Here is a 21,426-nt window from a genome sequence, read left to right as displayed (position 1 = left end):
CTCAAGCAGCAACACACACCACTTGTTTCCAACTATATTCCTGCCTGTTACATTGGAGTTTATAAATACTCAGTCACTAGGTCGTCCCTTGAGTGGTAGAAGAGAATTGCAGTAGAGTTGATTGGTTTTGTTATGATCTGATCAGTTTTTGTCTTTAGTTTTAGTCTTTGGCATAAGCGTAATATTTTTCTCAAACCTCAACACCTTCAATTTGCTTTGACAGTAGTATTGAAATAAAGTAATGTACCGGTACTGTGTAGCACTGCTATTCACACATAAAATGTACACTATCCTCAAAGCAAGCAAAGCATTCCCAAACAGGTGCAATAACTTCAGTTTGTATAAGAGCAAAGTAGTTTTATTGGTCTTGAGTTAATTACGCTGAATGGGCAGCTGTGGGACATTCTTTGCGTGCGCCGCTTTACATGGTTTCCACAGGACACGAGAACAAGTCCGTTATAATGTGAGAAAAGCAAACTGTCGATTACCACATTAAAATGTCCACATTGGAATCATTTATAAAAATTAAAAAAAAAAAATACCGTATGATTTAATCATTTTCATCAAGGAATTTAAACTAAGGGTTAAAAGTATTCTCTTAAAAGTAAGCGAACAAAAAGAATATGATCACAGTTAGGTTTTGTTTGGTTGAGAGACGAATAATGGTCAGAGGCACTGGTTCAGGAGGGGGACGGACACTGCCCTCGATAAGGAGGACGTCATCCTTTTCTTTGAGTATCAGAAGAGAGCTTCCTCTGTAAGGACATAGACATATACAGACACAGACACAGGTATGGCCAGATCTCCACATTCAGAAGAATCAGAGTATCACACTCCTAATCATTACAGTAATCTCGGGAGGAGAGAGTCCTCCCCTGGATAGAAATTGCAGTTGAGGTCCAACAGAGTAATCATGTCGTGACAGGGTAAGCAGTGCAATGGCACCCTCTCTGGTGGAGTAGGGTGCTACAATTAAATATCATGTGTGACAGGACCCAACATATTGAGGAAACGGGCATCATGTAAATGACATAGCATACAGCATCAGCTTAGACAAGGCTGAAGTGGCACAGATGACAGATAAAGAGACAGAGTACAAGGTATTTACGACTGGAAGTGTCACAGTTCAAATGTGCATTTTTTTTTTTTTGCTGACAGCAGCTCCGGCAGTGCTCCATCAAAAGCTGCAGATTCTACCCTCTAATCCCATGTCAGTTTTTCTTAATTTTTATTTTTTTAAATCACATCCTATGAATGGGATATGACAGGTATAAAGAAGAGCAGAGGGAGGAGTGGTTGGCTCGTTCACAGGTCGTTTGGGTTAACAATGGTGAAGTCAGAGTCCTTGCTGTGGGTGGAGCCCTCGTCTGGGCTGGAAGAGCCCGAGGTGGTGCCGGCCATCAGGGGGTCATGGAAGGTCCCGGCCGCACCCTCAGGCTCCATTCGCACCAAGCCGCGGCCTCGCCTGATCGGAGGGGTGCGCTCGGTTGCAGCCTGTCCTTCCCTATCGGCAGCAGCCAGGTCTCCGTCCTGGCACACAAGGATGTAGTCGTCCCAGTTCTTACCCTCGGAGCCAAGGCAGGATACCACCTGTACATGAGAGATGGTAAGGGTCGCCTGTGTCTTTTTCTTGTTCGTGGAATATTCTGACCCCTCACTTGAAATGATTGCTGGTGTTAGTGGCCAACAATGCTGTTTGGACACAGTGTTGTTGCCTAAACCTGACCAAACTGTGACTGAAAATAACAAGTCAGTCAAGTCTAAAAATAGGTTTCCCACATGACACAAAACACCAGACTGCTGTTTGACCTTCCCATCCACCACAACCTCCTCCCTGGATGTACTTTGTCGCTCTTTATACGACTAGGCAGGAGATAAGGGGGCCAGGTGTAAACAGCCCAATAGCTGCTGTGTGACTGTTCTCACCCGGGTGCAAATATACACTCTGTTAAATTATTTACACTACTTAATCTAGTGCCAAGGCTGTATAACCACTGTCTGCTGTGTCTTTGGCCCAAAAGCTCAATGGAGTCAAATGCAGTAATTTAATTGCTGTATGAAGCAGAATAACTGAGTGATTCATTCCTAATAGACAGCTTTAGCAGCCTAATCCTGCAAAGAATACAATTCTGGTACAAATATTTATTTGTTGGCATGAAAATGATTCGATTTAAAAGATATTGAACACTCGATCAAAAGGTCAAATAATTAGACCAAACAACTGAAAACCAATCCTGTCTGAACGGAGTGTTGTAGACGAAAGATGCCGACAGTGCAGAATTCTAATACGAGCAGGCTAAAAGATGAATTATCGTAAATTAACCGGTTGCTCAGGTGGGGCCGACGCCTGCTCTTCCTCTTCATCAGTGCTCACTATCCTCGCGTCCAGATCAGAGTCCTGGCTCTGTCTGCCGTTTCCTTGTTGGTGGTGGTCAACGCAGGGGTTGTTGGCCCTCGGAGCAGTTTCAGCGGTGGCTGTGGTGGTGTAGTGATCATCAGCGATGGAGATCACCTCGTTCTCCTCGGCCTCCAGCTGGCTTTGGTTGAAGCGCAGCGCTCCCTTAAGGATGTCTTTGACCTGACAGGATCCGGGATAACACGTCATTGTGATAGAAACAGCCATACTATCTTAATATATGCATCTTTTTCTCTGCTTAAGTACAAAAACAGACTCACCTGTTTAAGTCCAGCCAGTGACACCAGGACCTCATCCTCTTTCTCCAGGTGTTCTTGGAGAATCACTTCTTGGATATTACCTGTGGACATGTAATAAGCAGACACCCACTCAGCTATACAAACCGCAGCAAAATCCCCTAATTAGTTGGATGGATTACTGTAGCAAATGTGAAACATGCTTTGAAAATCTTGAGCTGCATCTCAAAAACTCAACATTTGAAACCTAGTGCACACAGTACCCCGTCTAAAATGTTATGTTTTATTATTATTGCTATGTACCTTTGTAAATGTATGTACAATAAAGTAAATCTAATCTAATTAAAATATATTTTGATGAACAAAACACAGGCACCAAATTCTCCACACAAACCTAAATGTTATATGTCAATATGTTTATTTAAATAAAATGCTGGATTTATTTATTACAGATGCTAACACACAATGCTTTTTTTGTATATTAATGAATGGTTTAGATGCTGAAAATGAACATGGGGCATTTGACCATTTGTTGCTGGTGCACATTTCTAGTTGCTGTACTCACAGATGTGAGTGTTCATCATCTTGGCACAGTATTTGCTCATGGCCTCCAAATCGTTGATCTGGCCCTGCAGGAATGATACCTGAGCTTCCAGGTCCTCCTCCTGTTGCAAAAGCAGAGGGTAACAAAGGCAAGCTTAGTAAGTAGAGGGTCAAGAAACCCATGTAGGAGTTAGGGTTGTAACTGGAAGAGAAGATTAAGTACTGAGACAAACAGAGGCTCAGCCATGCAGACAGTGAACATTTACGTGAACAGATGGCAGGCCAAACTGCTCACCGACTCTTTCTTGCCCATGGTCTTGCTGTGGGAGCGAGAGCGAGTGATGTTGAAGAACAAGTCCTTCTTGGTGGCGGAAAGGGGCGGAGATGAAGTGCCGACATCACTCCCTCTGGAGGGGGGCAGAGGCGGGGAGGCGGTGGACTGAGGCCGCCCACCAGAGAGGCTTTCTATGCTGGGGGAGGAGCTAACAGTCCTGGAGCTTTGGCCTGAGAAAGAGGGAGGACAGAAGACAAAATATTAACACAATACAATGTGCACAGCTTGCATTAAAGAAATCAGATATATCGCAAGTCGTCACGTATTTTTACAACAGTACAATATTGCTTGAGCAATAAGAATATGAAGCCTCGATTGAGCAATAATTGGAATAATTAAAAGAATTGTAAAAAAGCAAGAATAAGTGCATTTATTACTTATTTATTAAGCATCAATAACTAAAATATAATATGGAATAGGTCAATGAATTTAACTTTTTTTAAAACATTTTTTGTCTTCTGCTTTTACATTTACAGTATTAAAATGTGTCTTGGCTTTGACTTGTAAAATCAAAAAGCTAAGAAAAGTGCAAACTTTCAAACCCATGGCACACAATAACATTTACATAAACTGTCTTGGACACACGCACTAGAAGCTCTTGAGTGTTCAAAGCAGTGCTGACTGCAGATGCCACAACACAACCATAACGTTTATGTTATCAGTAAAACGTCCACTGATATGGCGAGCTGTGATCTCCCTCTGCTGGCCAAAGTGTACCATTACATGCACCGACACTAATGCCCATTTACTGCAACATGGACAAAACTATCTGCTGACAAAGAAGCACCAACAATGAATGACAAAATGTGTGTGCAGACATGCAACGACGATACAATAATGGACGAGGGGGAGGCGGCGGTGGCGGCAGGGGGGGTTATCACACAAGCTGTTACCTTGTGTGTCAGTGTGAGTCTGGGCTGGGAGAGAGTCCTGAGAGACTCCACCTGAAACTACATCTAACAAATAGGAGAGTCAAAGCTGATACTGCCACACCCACACTAACCAACATTTGCAGATAATCTGCACTGGTGGTATATCTGTACATGCAGCTAATCCACAAATGACATACCAGCAAACGAAAGTGCAAATGCGTGTGTCCTGGTGCTCACCTTTGCTGAGGTGGACAGGCATGCTCTCGGACTTGAGCAGGCGGTAGTGCTGAGTCTGGGCGTGGCTCTGGGGCTGCAGTGGGGCTTGGCCTGGCGAGGGCCCAGCCAGCGGGTGAGACAGGGCGGGCGCTGGTGCCGATGCGGGGGAAGTTGACGAGGAGGAAGACGAGGAGGAATGTACCTCGCTGTTGATTGGAGAGATGCCGCCAGACCCGCCCGATATCGCCGGAGAGATGAGCTTCCTGCCGAAGCTCAGCAGGCTGCTGGAGACCTTGTTGATGTTGAGCGGGGCTGTTTTTGTACTGGGACCAGAGCTGGAAAGACAGAAGCATTGTGAAGTGAATAAGGAAAAACAAAAACCTAAAGACAGAATGCTTTTAGACATTTATCCAGAAATGGTGGGTTCTTGTTGACCTATTCCAATAAATAAAAAGCTAACATTGACACAGCGAAAAAAGTTAGGTGAAACCTTCTTGCATTCAGAAGCTTGTTATCAGCACTCCGTCACAGAGCACTCTATTCTTGTATGTGCTAACAACATTTTAAGTTTTGTGCTGTGCGCAATAACTGACAAAAAGGTCCTCATAGTGTTTGCTGTGTTGGACGGCCAATCTCATGCAAATGTTAAGCTTTTACAGTATGATTTTCATACTGCAATAAAAAAAAATTTCTATTCATTAAAAAAAAAACTGAGCGACATGGGGGGGCGGAGTCTCATTTCCTGTTGTAGTTTCCTGACTAACAAACAAGCACAAGGCCGATCAGGCGGGTTAATGAGTGCAAACCAACGCTTCCTGAGAAGAGTTTGAGCTGTGTCACACACACACACACACACGTTTGTAACATATGAATGGTTGGTGAAGTGTTTTTAGAAGTTTTATGTATATTTTGGTACTTTTTTCCGAAAAGTGGTGAAATTACAAACTTTTCTTTTTTTACAGCCACTTGAAGTCTACAAGAGGATTAATGTTTCATAACCAAAGTATTTTCAGCTAAAAGTGGACGATTTAAAAGGTTACACTGAATTTCTTTCTTTGGGAGAAGAACAACCGTTTGTGTTTTACCGTGTCTTGTTCATCAGGTCAGCTCCCCTTGTTTTATAGTAATCCAGGTTCTGCTGGAACTGGTAGTTGACCGGTCTCGGATAGTTCTACAATAGGAACAGAATAAACATTTTTTTTCTTATTATTTCAGGAAAAAATAAATAAATGTCTAATGTGCGTGATGAAGAGAGGGAACAAGTCAAGCCCAACCTGTGTGAACGCATGACTACATAAACAAGCAAATATGAGTTCCTTGATTTGTCCAAGATGAGCAACAAGCATCTTTTCCGCTCCCCCTTTGCCCCCTTGTCATTAGGGATGATGCCCTCTCCCCCAGGTGTCGCATGATGTGGACGTGCTGTGACATTGTCTTTCACCTGGGGGGAACCGTCACGTTGGATCAGCAGGAGTGTGGTGAGTTGTGTTTTTTTTGGTAATACGGGTAGATGAAATCAAGCATTCTGATTGGTTGAGAGTGAGTCACGGGGTGTACTTTATTCAGCCATAAAGTCCTGTACGCCTGTTTACATTTATCTGAGCGTTCCATATCAGTGCGCACTCAAAATAACAGGTAGATTTTGCGCGGCCGTTAGTTTCATTTCAAGCTTCAGTTACCAAACATGTTTCAAGTGAACTTTGATAGTGGTTAGCCGAAGAGGAACTTCAGGTGGACGTCATGCTACCATAGTAAGAAAGACATTGAGACCTATGAAATGTTGCGCAACGAAAAAAAGCTCCCTTCAAAGCTACTGGCACCAAATCTAAATGAAAGACAGCGTTGGAGTGATAATAATAATACTACTACTACTAATAATAATATCCTTCTGGAGAAGGCACTTCAACACCGAGCCACCGGCAAAGAGAGCAAGAGCGGTCAGAAGCGATATCATCAGAGACGACGGGGACATGAGAAATGTTTTCAACGGATGCACAAGTAATGGAGATATCCAAATCAACATGAACAAACGTTAATGTTTAAATTAAATATTATTGTATCCCATTGTCATCTTTGTTATTTTAATGGAAACCTTTATAAAATGAGCAATGTGAATGAATGATATGGTGCAAGATCTAGCTAGGCTAACAAACGTGATGTTCCCAATGCTGTTCCATCTGTTGCATAGCAACAGCCCCGCAGGGACTATTTGCTCTAGGCTACTGACATGCGATACACACCGTTTGGTGGCTACAACTATTTTGTGCTGAAAGGCAGCTTACTATTCATAATGTCGCTGGCAACCGTATTATAAAAGCAATAAGGTCCTCGAGGCAGGACTGTATGGTACAATAATGTCCTGTTCAAGGGTTGCCTAACACCCACTCACGGGTCAGTGAATTTGGTGGAAGCAGGATGGTAGGGTGGTAGCTAAGGTTAAAGAGGCAGTAATGTTGGAGTTCACATATATACATATTAACAGATGGTTTTCATATAAAAAGGTAACGAGAATGTGATCCTTCTCTCTCTCTGTGTGTGTGTGTGTGTGAGCAACAATGAAGTGTGACAGGAGAAATATGCTTACAGCTGCAAGATATGGCAAAATATGTCCATTTTCTTTTACTCTGCTACATCCTGAATACAAATGTTTGCGCTTTAGCATTTCTTTCACATTAACAGAGGTAGCAGAAGTTCTTAAGGTGTCGAAACTAAATCTTGTTTTCACTCTGATCGTCTTGCGTCACAACTGTCTAACACGTAATAATAATAATATTACACATAATAGTTACATTATTGCAATAGGAAGCGGTTACTACAACTAGGAAACAGCATGTATTTCTTCATGTTTAGAGTCACCATGTTTTTTGGGACATTTAAAAATATACAGTACCTGCACAAAAAAAAAGAAAAAAAAAAGTAAAATAACTGTCATCTAGCTGAAATTACAAAGCCAATTTATGCACCTATAACTAAACTGTATTATACGGGAGGATGTTTTTAAATAAAGCCGCAAACTGGTACATGCAATTTGGGGCAAGAAATCCTTTTAGCTGACTTAATTCATTTCATTAATTAATCAATCAATCAAAATAAATATTATTCTGTCAAATGTCTCCTTTAGTCTTTTTTTTTTTTAGTCTGACCTTTAGTCTTTTATTGTCTCCAAATCCTGGTTGGTATTAAATAAACCCCAGCCCATATTGTATATTCTAGGAGAATTTATAGTGCTGTAAGATTGCTGCTAGAATGCACCGCTCCATTAATAGAAGTGCAGGCCTCCCTTTATGTGACGCAAGACGGAGGGAATTTATATCTTGAGGACTTAAGTGATCGGTCTGGTTCCCACTAGATATTTATACCAATGTATCTGGGGAGAATGTTTTTGAGGTAGCCGTGGTCACAATGTGATTCCTGCTTGCGAGGAAGAAGTATTAGTTATCTGTGAGGGTCTCAACCCGGAGCCTTGATTATTATTTAAATGTTGCTCGTTTCCAACAAGCTTTAGAAAGCTTCATTTATAGTAGTATATAAACACTAAACATGCATGTATGCATATGCATGTGTATGTGTATATGTAATATATATATATATATATAAATATATATACATATACATATACATACACACATATATATAGTTCGCCGGATTAAACGGTTCATTGCCTGCACCTGTGCTTTGTGTATTTATAGTAAGTGCCTTACTGAAGTGTGTGACACTGAAAACTTTGATGACTAAGCATTCCTTTGACAGCGCAAAAGGACTTTTTGGTCAACACTACACATGATGTTCAGAGAATTCAGCCCAGTGTTTTGTGTGGGTAAGTGTTCACTTCTGCAAATATGCAAAAACACTACCTCCTGTGATAAGAACTGAATAATCCTCACTTTCTCTTCCCCATTTTAACTTGTGATCAGTCAGGCACAAAGAAAGTGCTCAATATACCACAACGGGAATTTCAGGGAAATTAAAGACCAACACAGACGATCAGTAAACCACATAGCTGTTGATCAGGAAAACTAAAATCAGCATGGACAGTAACAACAGTACAACGGTGTTCTCACTACTTCTGTGAGTGATTTGCTTACTTTGGGATCTCGGAGGAATAGAGCCTTTTGCAGCAGGGAGTTGATGTCTCCTAACGGAGGGTAGTGCATTAGCAGGCCAAGGCAGGTCTGGAAGTTACTAGCAATGACTGAAAGAGACAACACATGCAGTATTAGTGATTCTGTAAACCTCAGAACTCATTCAAATATAGCATGTTATTGTGTTTGCACCGTGTCAAATTCATTCTGAAATTTGACAGTGACAGAAAAGACTTCCTTAAACTTGATTTAGATGGGAAAACTAATATTTAGCACAACGTTGCCATAAAACTTAGCAAGCACTCAGAGACTGAGTCCCCCATCTGCATCATACGTCATCCAGCACACAATCTAATGATCAAGCGTGGCTAACAATTCTAGCATTTGTTGCAGCATGTCTTAAAGACACTTCCAGTAAGCAGGGACAATACAGGATGTTCGCCAACATTAAAACCCCATCTCGTCTACTGTATTCTTTTTAAAGCAATATGACACCATCTGATTAAATGAGGTTGAGTAAATCACATTCTTCCAGTTAAGTGTTTCAAGAAACACTTAACTGGAACAAACATGCTACAAAGACAACACATGGCGTTATTGGATTCTTTCATAATAAATGGAGCGTACGAGCGTCTCGGATGTAGAGCAGCATAGCCACAAAGATGTAGTCGACCAGGTCCAGAGTGATGCTGTCAGCAAAGAGGGCATCCCACATCACCAGCAGGTCCTGGAGCGGGAACTCGCGGCCGAACAACAGACGTACCCACCGGCTGCAGGACAGACGGACAAACAGTAGGAAACAGGGTAACTGTATGTGTACAGCTGAGGGTGAAAGTATCAAACGCCTTGAGATACAGGTGTAAATACTGACATGCCATAAATTTGCGGGGCAATCTCCAGCCGGTTGAGGTGCATGTGTAGTTCAATGTCGTTCTTCTTCACCAGCAGGTCCTGGATGCGGTTGACTTTGGTCACTATGGCAACAGACGGCCCCGAGTCCTGGGGCCGAGCGAACGGGATGCTGGTCAGCATCTCGTCCTTACCCTGAAGCAGCAGATCATTGTGTAATTAGCATATCATTATATAATGATATGTGTCCATATGAGCAACATTAGCTGGATATGTTGAAAAGGAGAAAAAGTAACCAATACAGTAGTTTTGAAAAATAAATGTAAAAGGGCATAAAACCATCAGTTTGATGGTTTATTTCAATGCATATCTGAGCGGCTGCTGCTAAGATAAACCCAACATTTCCTATTGCTGCAAGTTCACATTAAAGCATCCAACTGGCAAAATATAGGACGTGACGCAGTCACATGAAATGCAGGCATTTGTAACCATGATCAGTCATCAGAAATGTGTTTACAAACCAGATAAGGGTCATATAAGCACTTTTCTATATTGACTCATTTTTTTATATTGCAGGGAGTAATGTAAAGTTAGATGAAGAGCTGCAGGCGACAGGCTGCTTGCTGCCAACCTATAGACAACAAACTCTTCACTGTGACTTACTGTTGTGTGGAAAACTACTTGCATCAAGTAATCAGATCACTGGTGCAATTATTATTGACCGCCTTCTGTATAAAAATAAGTTTGTTTGGCTGCACTGTAAACGGATACACAGGGCATTCCTCTGGTGTATTGCTGACAAAGTAGCTGGTCCAGTGTTAGCATTAAATCACACTTGGTGTTACCCTGGTAACTACTGGTGTCGTCAAATCAACCAGGACTGAAGTCTTGTGGATTATAATTTAAAAGATTAATAGCCTTTCGTCAGCATACCAAGTTTAATGTCATGTCTTCTGTGCAGTCATTATAGCACAATGACACAAACAGTTCTTCAGATCATACTGACCTTCCTCACTTCCCTCTCATAGCTGGAGAACCACGGCTCTGCTGTCTCCATCAGCTGAGAGAACAAGGCACTATAGACAGAGGTGTGTGTGTGTGTGTGTGAGATTGTGTGTGTGTGTGTGTGTGTGTGTGTGTGTGTGTGTGTGTGTGTGTGTGTGTGTGTGTACGGGAGACAGAGAGAAATAGATCAATGATGAGCAAACAAAGAGGGGATATATTGTAAGATGGAAACAGATATGCAAGTTAATTCCAGTTATTTGAAAAGTAATACAATTTCTGAACATAAAATTTCTATCGCTAGTAATTTGTCCCATATTAGGAGAGTACTCACTAGGCATCATGCTCAAGATACTCCGGGTTTAAAAGACACTTCATCTCCTCACTGTGGGAATAAAAAAGTGATCTTACTTCTGACTGCAGCACAAGCTACTGGAGGTAAAAGCAGGTCTTAAAAGGTGTTTATGGCAACTAAAAGAGTGAAAGAGTTCAGGGTTATGAGGAAGTGACCTGGGGCTGGCCGTCTCGCTGGCATGCTGGAAGGCTTGATGGTCACAGTGCAGCACAAACACTATGGGAGCTAGCAACTCGTGCATCCCCTAAAGATAGAGAAGAAGAGCGGGTAAGACATCAAAAGGGCAGGAGGAAGAGAAATGATGGTTCATTTCTGGTCAGTCTTTCTTTAATAGTGATGCACGAGGTTTCTAATCGGTGATGACAGGTTTAATTTAGATATTGTTAGCCACTGCCCGGCCATGTGTCACTTCCAGTTTGCAAAAAAGATGCTTTACTGAGCCTCTATTCATTCGCTGGCACCTGTTACAGACACTGATAATGATTAGGTTACAAAGCCCCACACACACACACACACCTGGATCATCAACACAATGGCTCAGTAAGAAAACCCAATGAGATCAAAAGGATCTATTTTTCAAGGAACTTTAAGTGAAAACAAAGATGTCCTACTTCTGCATCTAAAAGGAATACTTTACCAACAAAATTACCATTTGTAATTAAACTACTCACAACGTGTTACCTTGAATCCTTCAAACTTAGTTTTTCTAACATGCCTCCACAGTAAACTAAGAATCAAAAAAACGTATTCATGAATTGAAGTAAATCGGGGCCATGTTTAAAAACTACAAAGCAATCTCACAGTTGCGCAGTTGCACTACTTGTCCGTATAAGTCTGAAGTGTTTATGATAGTACGATTTTAGAAAAAAATGCATGTTTGGGAAGTAGTGAACGTACGACTGGATAAAAAAAGACTTTGGATTATTCTGCACGAGTCGTGTGAAAGTTTGTAAACGGATGTTTTGATACCATTTTTCTGTTGTTGAACGTGGCCCACTTACTTCAATTCATCAAGTATTGTATCAGTCTTTTTTTCAGAATTCGAGGTAGGGTGAGTAATAAATACACAAATGGTAGTGTTTTTAGTCCTTTAAGGTCTGTGAATGGGCTGTTGGAACAATGTATCAATTGAACCTGTTTATACAGCAGCTGCTCATTTTCTCTGGCAAAACAGAAGAGAATGTCAGTCAGCTTGGTCCTCACGTCGTCGTCCTGGAAGTAACGAATCTCTGGGAACCTGATAAAAGATCAAGGTAGAATTAAAATAGAAAGACAGAAATGTTGATGTCAGAACGCTTTCTGGGCCCTATTTCTCGTACCTGGCTAACGTAGGTAGCTGGATAATTTTCAGGATAAGATTACAAAAGTCAGGCTTTTCGGTTCCACAAAGCAAGTTTGGCAAAATCACCATAGGAACACATCCAAAAATTTGAAGGCTAATTCAATCTAGCTGGATAAGATGACCACTCCCCGGGAAGAAAATGGCAGCTCCCTTCCTCATTGATGAAGGAGCGATATTAGTTAGATTAGCGTTTTATAGGGAGAGATTTCTTCCAGATCGCCAAGATCCGTTATCACGTCATGATGACTTCCTCTACGAGCGCTATCGATTCTGCCCACAAGGAATCATTTATTAAAGACCTTCTCGAGCAATACATTGAACACCACACGCCGCAGCCGGGCATTGACTGTCTCACAGACTGTATGCAGAGCCTTGTTGTACAGTGTGGTACATTGTTGTAAAGTGTCTCCGATCGGGAAAGCCGCTGTATGCCGTGCTGTTGGTAAAGTTTATTTAGCACTTAAGAAACTTATGGATGTGTTAATTAAGTTCCCTGGCCATGTCTGTGTAAATGCAATAAAAGTTCTATATGTTCATCTCCACATACATGTATATACACATATATATTATCTACTTGTTCTGAAAAGAGGTGAGATATATTTTAGATCTCATTGGATGATGCATGCCATTAAGCCGACTGCCAGCAGGCACATTTAAAGAAATATAAATCGGATTGATTGGGGTGATGAGGCACTTAAAATTAGCCGATACATTTTCCCAACACTTACGTTGCGTTCACACCAAAAGTGTTGCAAGTAGATTCCATGAAAGTCAATGCACAGACGAATGGATGCAAATAAAGAGCATTTTCTTTATCTAGACGTAGTCGTTGAACATTACCGAGCGGTGTGAGTCTAGAGGTGATATTATGTATAAATAAATAAATATATTTATATGATATTAATGTTATGAACCCAGACACGAGGGCGTTTGATGTTCCGACATTTGTGGGATTTACACGCAACTATCCTGTGAACTGATGTCTCGTTCAAATTAACGAGATTGTTTGAGCACGGATCAGCCTTTGAGAAACCGGGATAGTCTGATTTCAATCATCGGATTCATTTAAGCTGGATAATAGGACATTTGATCGACTTAGTTGAACCACGTACGAGAAATAGGGCCCAAATGTCACGTAAAAAATAAATAAAAAATAAACAAATAAGCAGAATGATGGTGTTACTGACGTTCTCAACACGTCCTGCTTGATCATCCCCTTCAGATCTTTATCTTGGAAAAACCTGTTCCACAGGCTCTGGATAGCAGAGGAAAAACAAGACACAAACAAACAAACACTATTCAGAAACAAGGGAGCCACTGTGACAGGAACAATCGATCAATAGAGGATGGACGGAGAACACTGCCCGTCGTCCAATAGCAGAATTGTAAGTTGTTGTGTGATCTGCCTTTCGTATATCAAGAGTGTACCTAAATGTCCCGTTTCTAATTTCCTCACTATTTCCTTTGAAATATCCTCAAAATAACCATTCTCCATATAATGAGCAGCTACTTCCAAAGTTCTGACAGTTATTTGCATTTAGATAATAAAAAAACTTGAAAAAAAAAACTATATATATATATATTCATGTTGCTAACCTGCTGCGTTCTAAAATTTGAACTATATCCCATATTCCTGAGTGCATGTCATCAACAAATCAAACTATAAATGGTCAATTAAACTATAAATGGTCAATTAATTGTGAGACGAAAAATTCAAAAAACTAATTAGTTTTTTAATATTTTAAACAGTTTAATGATGAAGCCAATGAATTGATTTTGGAATATGCAATTAATACCTTAAAAATTTAATTAATGAATAAAAATTAATGAATGACTGCAATGGTATATAATGATTGCAACAACAGTCTGGAGGGAATGCATTAGGGCCAACGACTAACGAAGGAGCCACGGAGTCACACAAGCTCACCCCCTCATCCTGTGACAGCGGGTTGTTGACAACCAGATCCTGCTGGGTTGCAGCTTTGCGAGGGTTAGTGATGTGCTGTGACAAACCAAATTAAATAAAGAAAACACCAGAAAGATGTCAATAACAGCCATTCACTGATCAGTGATTAGTCAATTGCTTAAGGGCTACACAGCCAGAAATGCATTGCCATATTGTAAAGAAGTATAAACTGTAAGCAGTTCTAAGTTCTGTTTTGCTTAAAATGTTGCTGGTGAGTAATTCCTCACAATAATTATTAATTAAACACAATACATAATTATTTCTGACCACCATATCTAGAAAAAATGTAATCTAGGAGACTATTTATGAAGCCATAATTCTCGGCAAAGTGCTGCAGAATCACAAAATGCTACTGCAACTTGTGTAGGTGACTGTTTTACCATTTTCTCTTCATGCTGAGAGAAACGGCCACACAGAGGCGCTCTCACCGTCTCTTTGATTTTCTCATACTGGGCCCGGTGCTCCTTGGTCTTGTTGATCCACTGAGCCTTGTCTTCTGGAAGAGCCTCAAGGTACAACTGCAGACAGCCACCACACAGGTGAGTGCATGCGCTTAGAAGCCATACACATGCAGACAATTGACACTTTCAAGATTAAACTCGAGGCAAAAAAAAAGGTCTGCAAGCTGCCAAAAGTTCTGTCTTGTATGAGCCAGGGAAATTGCCATAGCCACTTTAATGAAATTCGATAGGACTGCTTGAATCACTTGGCAGTTACCTTCCAGCACACGCTCCGAAAGCGGCTGCTCCTCAGTCGACCATTGATGCCTGCCTGCCGAATCCTGGCCAGGTAATTACTGTTGAGGAACAAGTCGTCCCATTCTTTCCTGTGCGGAGGAGGGGAGGCAGAGGACGAGGAGATTTATGAGCTTCTCAACCCAAATTGGGAAAAGTATTCCATCTAATGTGTCATCCAGCCAGCAAACCAAGAGGCTGGAGCAGTGAGCTGGGCCAAGAGTTTATGGTACACCCACAACAAGAACATACTGGAAACACTCACCTGTATGAGAGGAAGGTTGACTGAGACTGTGAGTAAGTGCTGCTGTCAAGAGATCCTCCTGTTAAAGCATACAGACACAACCACCAGGGGGCGATGTAAACAACTAGTGCAAAGGAGTGAAACTAGAAATCAATCATTTTCTAAGCTTAATAAACAAAAATATAACATTAGACAACTGCCATTATAAAGGAACTGGCCTCTTAACTACTTTCAAATTACCCATCAGTTATTTTTAGGGCTTTTTTTCCTCGGTCGTTCAGTGACGCAAAATGGGCCATTTGCAAGGAAAGTGACGGCAGAGAGTAAAGCACCCTGCTCCTCTTCCTCTTTATTGGCAGTAATAAGTCTAATTTGGCCTGCAGGTGAACATGCATTCAAGTCGGAGAGCTGTCTATCAACATTAGTTACAGGAGTAGATCATTCCACAGGGACACTCAGCATGAATATTCATCAGTTCCACAACATGCCAGCCCTCGAGATCTTCCCTCTCTCACACGTAAACATAAAAAACACAAAAACACCCTCAGCCCGGGGGCGTCGCCTACCATGTCTGTGACTCACACCTCACAATGAGCTCCAAATTATGTTTTCATCTCTTCATATCTTTAAGATACTGTGACTCCCTCTTCTACTCTATGACCCGTCTACCAGTCAGAGCTTTAGTATCCTTCACTCATCTGAGCGGAAGAGTTTTAGGTTTAATACAGAATGCGTTTATGAAGTGAACAAAATATATAAAGGCTTGCGTCAAGGACCAAATAAAGAACAGAAGTGTTGAGAGTTTAAGTCCTCGTCTAATGTACTGTGAGAGTTGACGTACTGCTGCGGTTCTTGTTGAAATTATTGAGCGGGTCAAAGCCCGTCTCCTGCTGCTCGTCTGTCTGCAGCGGGTGGGGGGTCTCGAAATTAGGGTGCTGCATGGCCGCGACCCAGCCGGATCTGGAGCAAGTAGTACGAGACCAGAGAGAAAGAAAAAAGGAAACAAACTGGAATTAAATCCCAGGTTAGTGAGAACAGAGCAGGGGTACATGAAGGCACCGTCGACACGGCTCCGCAAGCTGGAGAATTCAGTCAATACGGCACATTCATTCCTTCAACGGACTACATATACCATTAACAGTGATTGGTGATCAACAATAAAAGATGCAGCATTTCCCCATGAGTCTTCTTGACATCACTGAAGTCCGCCCCACTGCCAACATAGAATACAGTTGAACTATTAAATCCTTGAACTTACTGTAACAGCCTCTTGATTCTTCTCTGCCAAGACTCAGAAGAAAATAATGACTCTGCCGGAAGGGGAATAAACAAGAATGAATTAAACACATTCAGCCCACAGGGAAATAAAGAAAAAAGTCTTAAAAGCAACAAAAACGATTTGGTGTTATAAAAGCCAAATTATCCACCAATAAAAAACGAATCAAAGAAAACGGGAAGGAGAAAAATAAAAAAATATCATGTACAAACTATCCACTGTACTTCAACTATGTGATGCCTTTAAACGTAGCTCAATGTAGATTGAGGTAGTGGAGCGTTAACTCACCTTATATCTTAGAATAGCTCATTCATAAATATTTGATATCTAACTATCATTTCATTTGGACAAGAATGTAAAAACTGGACCCGTTTGATGTCTGCGTTCATTACGATATGTTTACGTTCATAATGATCCTTTTGAGGAAGTGCCTTTAGAGGGAGGAGGTCAAATGACGGGCTGTAGTGTTGACAATCTGGCAATTATCTTGCTAAATAGAGGGATGTTTGGAGCTCCTGCTTCTTGCTGCTTTCACCGGAGAAGAGTTGGCAACACTGTGCTGTGATAGAACAAAAATGACTCAACAATTCTGAATATTTTGAGTATTGTGACTCAAACTTAATAAGTTTAAGTGACTTTTCAAGCATAACTTTTAAAAAATATTCTCTGGTTCCAGCTTTTCCAATGTGTGATTATTTTACCTGTAAGTATCTTTGGATTGTGGCCAAAGCAAAAAAACATGGGGATGCCACCTTGGGCTCAGGAATTATTTGACATTTTAGTTGAATAAAACTATTAATCTATAAATCAAGACATTGGGAGATGTACATGTTAAAATGTATTTATAATAATTTTTGCTCACATTTTCTAGTTGGGCAACAGACAAAGGAGGATAGTTCACTTAAAAATCAACATTGTAATAGTTAGTAGCAGGTACATCCAATGCTACTCTGCCAACACTCAGTTATGAGAAAAGTTAAACTTTCTGTGTATCTAGGTTAAACAATTCTTCCTCCATTCTTTATCCGGCTTGGGATTATTCCACGTTTATGGATATGGTTAGCCTAATACACAGGCCTACAGAATAGCACACTTCCACATTAGCATTATGTTTCCTTTCGCTTTATTAATTGTGGAAATAACACAACAAAGGCATCTCTTAAACCAATTAACCATGTGAATGGGACACAGCTCGATAAATCAGCTACACATGCCATCAAAATAGAAATAATTTTATATGCATAATGTATGCGTCTGTTTTCTTAGGAAACATCTGTTCTCCTCAAAGACTAATGCTCTCTTTAAGTCAGAGGGTTTTGTTCTCCCTCCCCTCATAAAAAGGATATTATCCCATTAAATAATCGTAACTAATCCATAACTATAGGGAAAGACAGAGGAAGGTATCCAACAATAGCATGTTGTCTTAGTTTTACTTTGAACGAGTGCCATGAAAGATTTATCAAACTCTCCTGAGCAACTACATATAGAACAGGACTCACCTCACAAAGAATATGAAGTCATATTATCGCTGTCTTACTAAAATTGGCATTGTACAAAGTGTCAAACGATATTTTGAGGAACATTTGTCCCTACAGGCCTGCAACCACATCTACACTTTGCCCCTTCTTTCCAAAAATAAAAAGTAATTCTCAACTTTCTAAAGAGGCCTCCTCAGATCTCTCACTGTCCCTTGTGCTTTTGAGGCGGCACGTCTTGTGTGCGTCAGCCTTTGTGAGGTGAATGAAGGATGATGCGGGTATAAGAGTCAAGGCCTTGACGTGTTAGCAGTCTTCTTGCCTGAAGCGAGTCTTCTCTTAGCCTTCTGCTGCCTTCATTACTTCTTCCCAGAGTCAAACGACATCCTAACTTTACTACATAATAATCAAGGCAAATTAGCTTCTGCATAATTTAATGCACAGCACCTGGAGACACCTCAATAATTCAAAACACGTATTCTTTCATGAAATAATCAAATCAATACATAATGAAATGCATAAATAAATCAACAGACAAATAACACTGCGTCCATCTGTTCTGAGGTGGAAGATGTGTTCCTGGGATTTACAACAGCAGCGTGAGAAGCTCAATCCGAACTGCAGCCATTGCATTATCTTGTTTAGAGGTCTCAACCACTTTCTTTTTCAAAGTTATTGCCTCAAACATGATTTTTTTTAAAAAGGAGCAAAAGCAATGTTTTAGGCTGCATCAAGCAAACTGAAAGCATACCAAAGTCAGAGAGCCCTGAACCCCTTCCTTCAATAAACCCAAATGTGCGCTACAAAACATTTCACTTCCCTTTAATTTAACACACATTCAAATCGGAAAGCGGACATAAATATCACAGTATTTGAGACTCAAACTCCCCCCCACGGTTTTCACACTTGATCAAAGCCAAATGAGCATCACATTCTTGTGGGCCCTGAGAATATTTCAGTGCCTCAGATCAGCAAGAGGGTTCAACTCAACATTTACGTTCCTCTCTTCTTCAAAATGAAGAGGAAGGTTTTGTTCATACTTCGGCTGGATAACCACATGCTCCCTCATTCAAGCCTCAGCCCGCTTCATACTCATTGGCACAAAGGCTAAACTATTCTAAAACTAAAACCAGATTAAACTGTATTAAATGTTTTGCTGAAGGGCCAGCAGAATGTCCATTTTGAGGAATCTGACTAAATTACTGTAGCTACACAGAAAACAGGCGACAGTCTGGAAATGACAATTTCCTATTGAGTAATACAAATAAGTAATTTGATGAACCAGTACCCTAGTCTGTGTTTGCACGTGCCAGTCAAAGCAGTCTTATGTAAAATAGATTCAGAAAAATAAATCAGTACATGGGCTCTTTAGAGGATGAATATTCAAACAGGATCCTGCAGACGGCGATGAGGGGAGCCGGCACTGGCAGCTACAGTCGGCGCTGCAGATTGCAGTTTCGTCAAAGTGAAACAAGCTAAACGAACTCACATGCCTCGACTTCAGCACACAGCAAGAGCCCCGGAGCCGTCACAGTCACATGCTCCGCAACAGACTGGGAACAAGCATGACCTTAACCTCGGCAAAACACTGGGAACTTGCTGGGTCTTGACTGATTCGAACACCGAATACGTGACGAGAGATTAAAGCTGACAAATACCTGTCTGTATACAAAAACTAGAGCAATGTTTCCTAACCCCTGGGGCTTCTAGTCTTGCAATGTTTGAAAGTACTTTAAAATCAGTTTTTACAGAACAATGTTGTTGCTTTTAACAAGTGCTATTATTCGTCTGTTGTTTTTTGTTATGTTTTTGTGATCTGTCCCCGTTTGTACTTGCTCATCTTGAGAGATATTGTATCTCAATGGGATCTAATGGAGTATATAAAAAAAATAAAAGTTAAGTAATATAGAACTCCACAAGGAGTGACAAGATAAAACTAAGGGGACGTAATAAAATCAACAAGATATGTTCAGACTTTATTCTAATCCTAACTTTTTGTTGTAAAATTGCTGTAGAGCTGCTCACAGCTCACAGCCTTGTGCAACCAGTGCTCAGAAGTACATTTATTCTAATAAACCTCAAAAAGGTTTGGACTCGCTGCACCAGGGGAAGAACTGCATTGCAGGAAGAACAAAAAGAAGAAATATTTAAAATGTGCAGGAACACTCAGTGGTTTGCAGGAACAGACTGAAGCTCAGTGTCACAAACTGACTGACCTACAACCTATTTCCTCACACTCTACTTGTCAATGCAGACACGTGTAGTAAAGGTCACCAATCGTCTCCCAAATCAATAGCCAGGTCAGCTTCACCTTTGAGTCAGTGCCCCTCCTTTCTCCTCTTGTGTCTCTAGTCAAGAAGCGTTTCCCCTCTAATAATAATTTTTAAAAAAGCCTGCAAAAATTCAGTTTATACTATCTTCGCACATGTATGTTGTACTTTACTGGTTCGTGGAAGTGTCGAGAGAGCTGTGTGAACCAGGCAGCCAGTGCTGCGTGTCACCAAACCTCTGCAGTGACCTGAATGGCTCGGCGTCATAGTTGATAGCCAGCACTGACAATGCGTCGATCATTTTGACGACAAAACGCACGCAGTTGTCCGTCTTTCGTGCACAGCGGGTGGTGACGGAGCAGAAGGATTATCGGAGCAGGGCAAAGCGCCAGTGAACCGCTACGCTAGCTGATGTCCCGTGTCGGCTAAAACACGACAAATGAAGGCGCGGCGAGGTCAATACACGTACGACGTCGAGCTCGGGTTGCCGGTGTTGACTTGACACGATGACGTGTGACGGAAGGCAGGTGAGACAGTGTGACGTTAGCCTGGCTGCTAGCAAGTTGTAACCGACCCGAAGCACGGGCCCCGTCTTCACTTCCGACACACAGATGCTGCTGTAAGCCACGATAAACACACACAAACACAGGCGAATATACGTGTACGTAATGCCGCACAGTCGTCATAACCCGGTGTGGGCTCCTAGTGTGGTTCCGATACCTGTTCCGTTCACGCTGGTCTCCTCATTCTGCTGTGCCCCCGGACTGTCTGTTGATTTGTAAACAGTAGCGGGTCAGGCGGATGTACTGAAGATCAGCTGACTGATCACGTGACCCCCCATTTTTAGCTGTCGTTCGCGATGTTTCGGATTTACAAAAAAAAATCAATGTACAACGTCGACAAAAAATAATACATTTTGCGGGCAGAAATTACAAATTCAAGGTGGTAACAAATGGTAAGTAAATCATGCTCTGATGCTTTAAATTAATAAGGAACTTTAACTTTTGGGTTGCCAGGTTGTGGAGGCTCTGTGGCAGGGGTGGGTGCCCCTCCATCAGGACACTTACTTGTTCATCAGTCAATAAAGGCATTTTATAGAATAATTCTTTGTTATTTAATTGTATTTAGTTTCCCGTTAGGTCAGAGGTCAAGCACGCATTGGAGGAGTTTACCTAATGAACAAAGTGTCCCACTGCAGGGGGTTAAAAACCAAT

General features: G+C 41.3%; 1 protein-coding gene across 4 annotated transcripts; it reads right to left on the bottom strand.

Annotated features, from left to right (window-relative positions):
- Window positions 1-342: 342 nt before the first annotated feature.
- Window positions 343-21,029, bottom strand: tbc1d5 (TBC1 domain family, member 5). Of its 4 annotated transcripts, none has more exons than XM_034544789.1 (23): window positions 20,933-21,029; window positions 16,450-16,501; window positions 16,033-16,172; window positions 15,213-15,270; window positions 14,931-15,039; window positions 14,642-14,731; window positions 14,175-14,249; window positions 13,435-13,502; window positions 12,040-12,142; window positions 11,061-11,149; window positions 10,885-10,935; window positions 10,555-10,624; window positions 9,571-9,743; window positions 9,327-9,469; window positions 8,703-8,809; window positions 5,703-5,788; window positions 4,639-4,952; window positions 4,423-4,485; window positions 3,491-3,699; window positions 3,218-3,317; window positions 2,677-2,756; window positions 2,324-2,578; window positions 343-1,590 (listed from the first exon to the last, which is right to left on the bottom strand). In XM_034544789.1, the coding sequence occupies exons 3-23, from the start codon at window positions 16,130-16,132 to the stop codon at window positions 1,306-1,308; spliced, it is 2,628 nt and encodes an 875-aa protein (XP_034400680.1). In that variant the 5' UTR covers window positions 16,133-16,172; window positions 16,450-16,501; window positions 20,933-21,029; the 3' UTR covers window positions 343-1,305. The 4 variants fall into 4 exon arrangements, with proteins under 4 accessions (XP_034400680.1, XP_034400678.1, XP_034400679.1 ...); XM_034544787.1 differs by having other exon boundaries at window positions 16,033-16,151; XM_034544788.1 differs by lacking the exon at window positions 20,933-21,029 and adding an exon at window positions 16,756-20,924 and having other exon boundaries at window positions 16,033-16,151.
- Window positions 21,030-21,426: the final 397 nt, after the last annotated feature.

This window comes from Cyclopterus lumpus, chromosome 11 (genome assembly GCF_009769545.1).
Source record: "Cyclopterus lumpus isolate fCycLum1 chromosome 11, fCycLum1.pri, whole genome shotgun sequence".
Taxonomy (NCBI): domain Eukaryota; kingdom Metazoa; phylum Chordata; class Actinopteri; order Perciformes; family Cyclopteridae; genus Cyclopterus; species Cyclopterus lumpus.
Note: the sequence above shows the minus strand (reverse complement) of the source record. Positions and strands in the feature narration are given on the sequence as shown.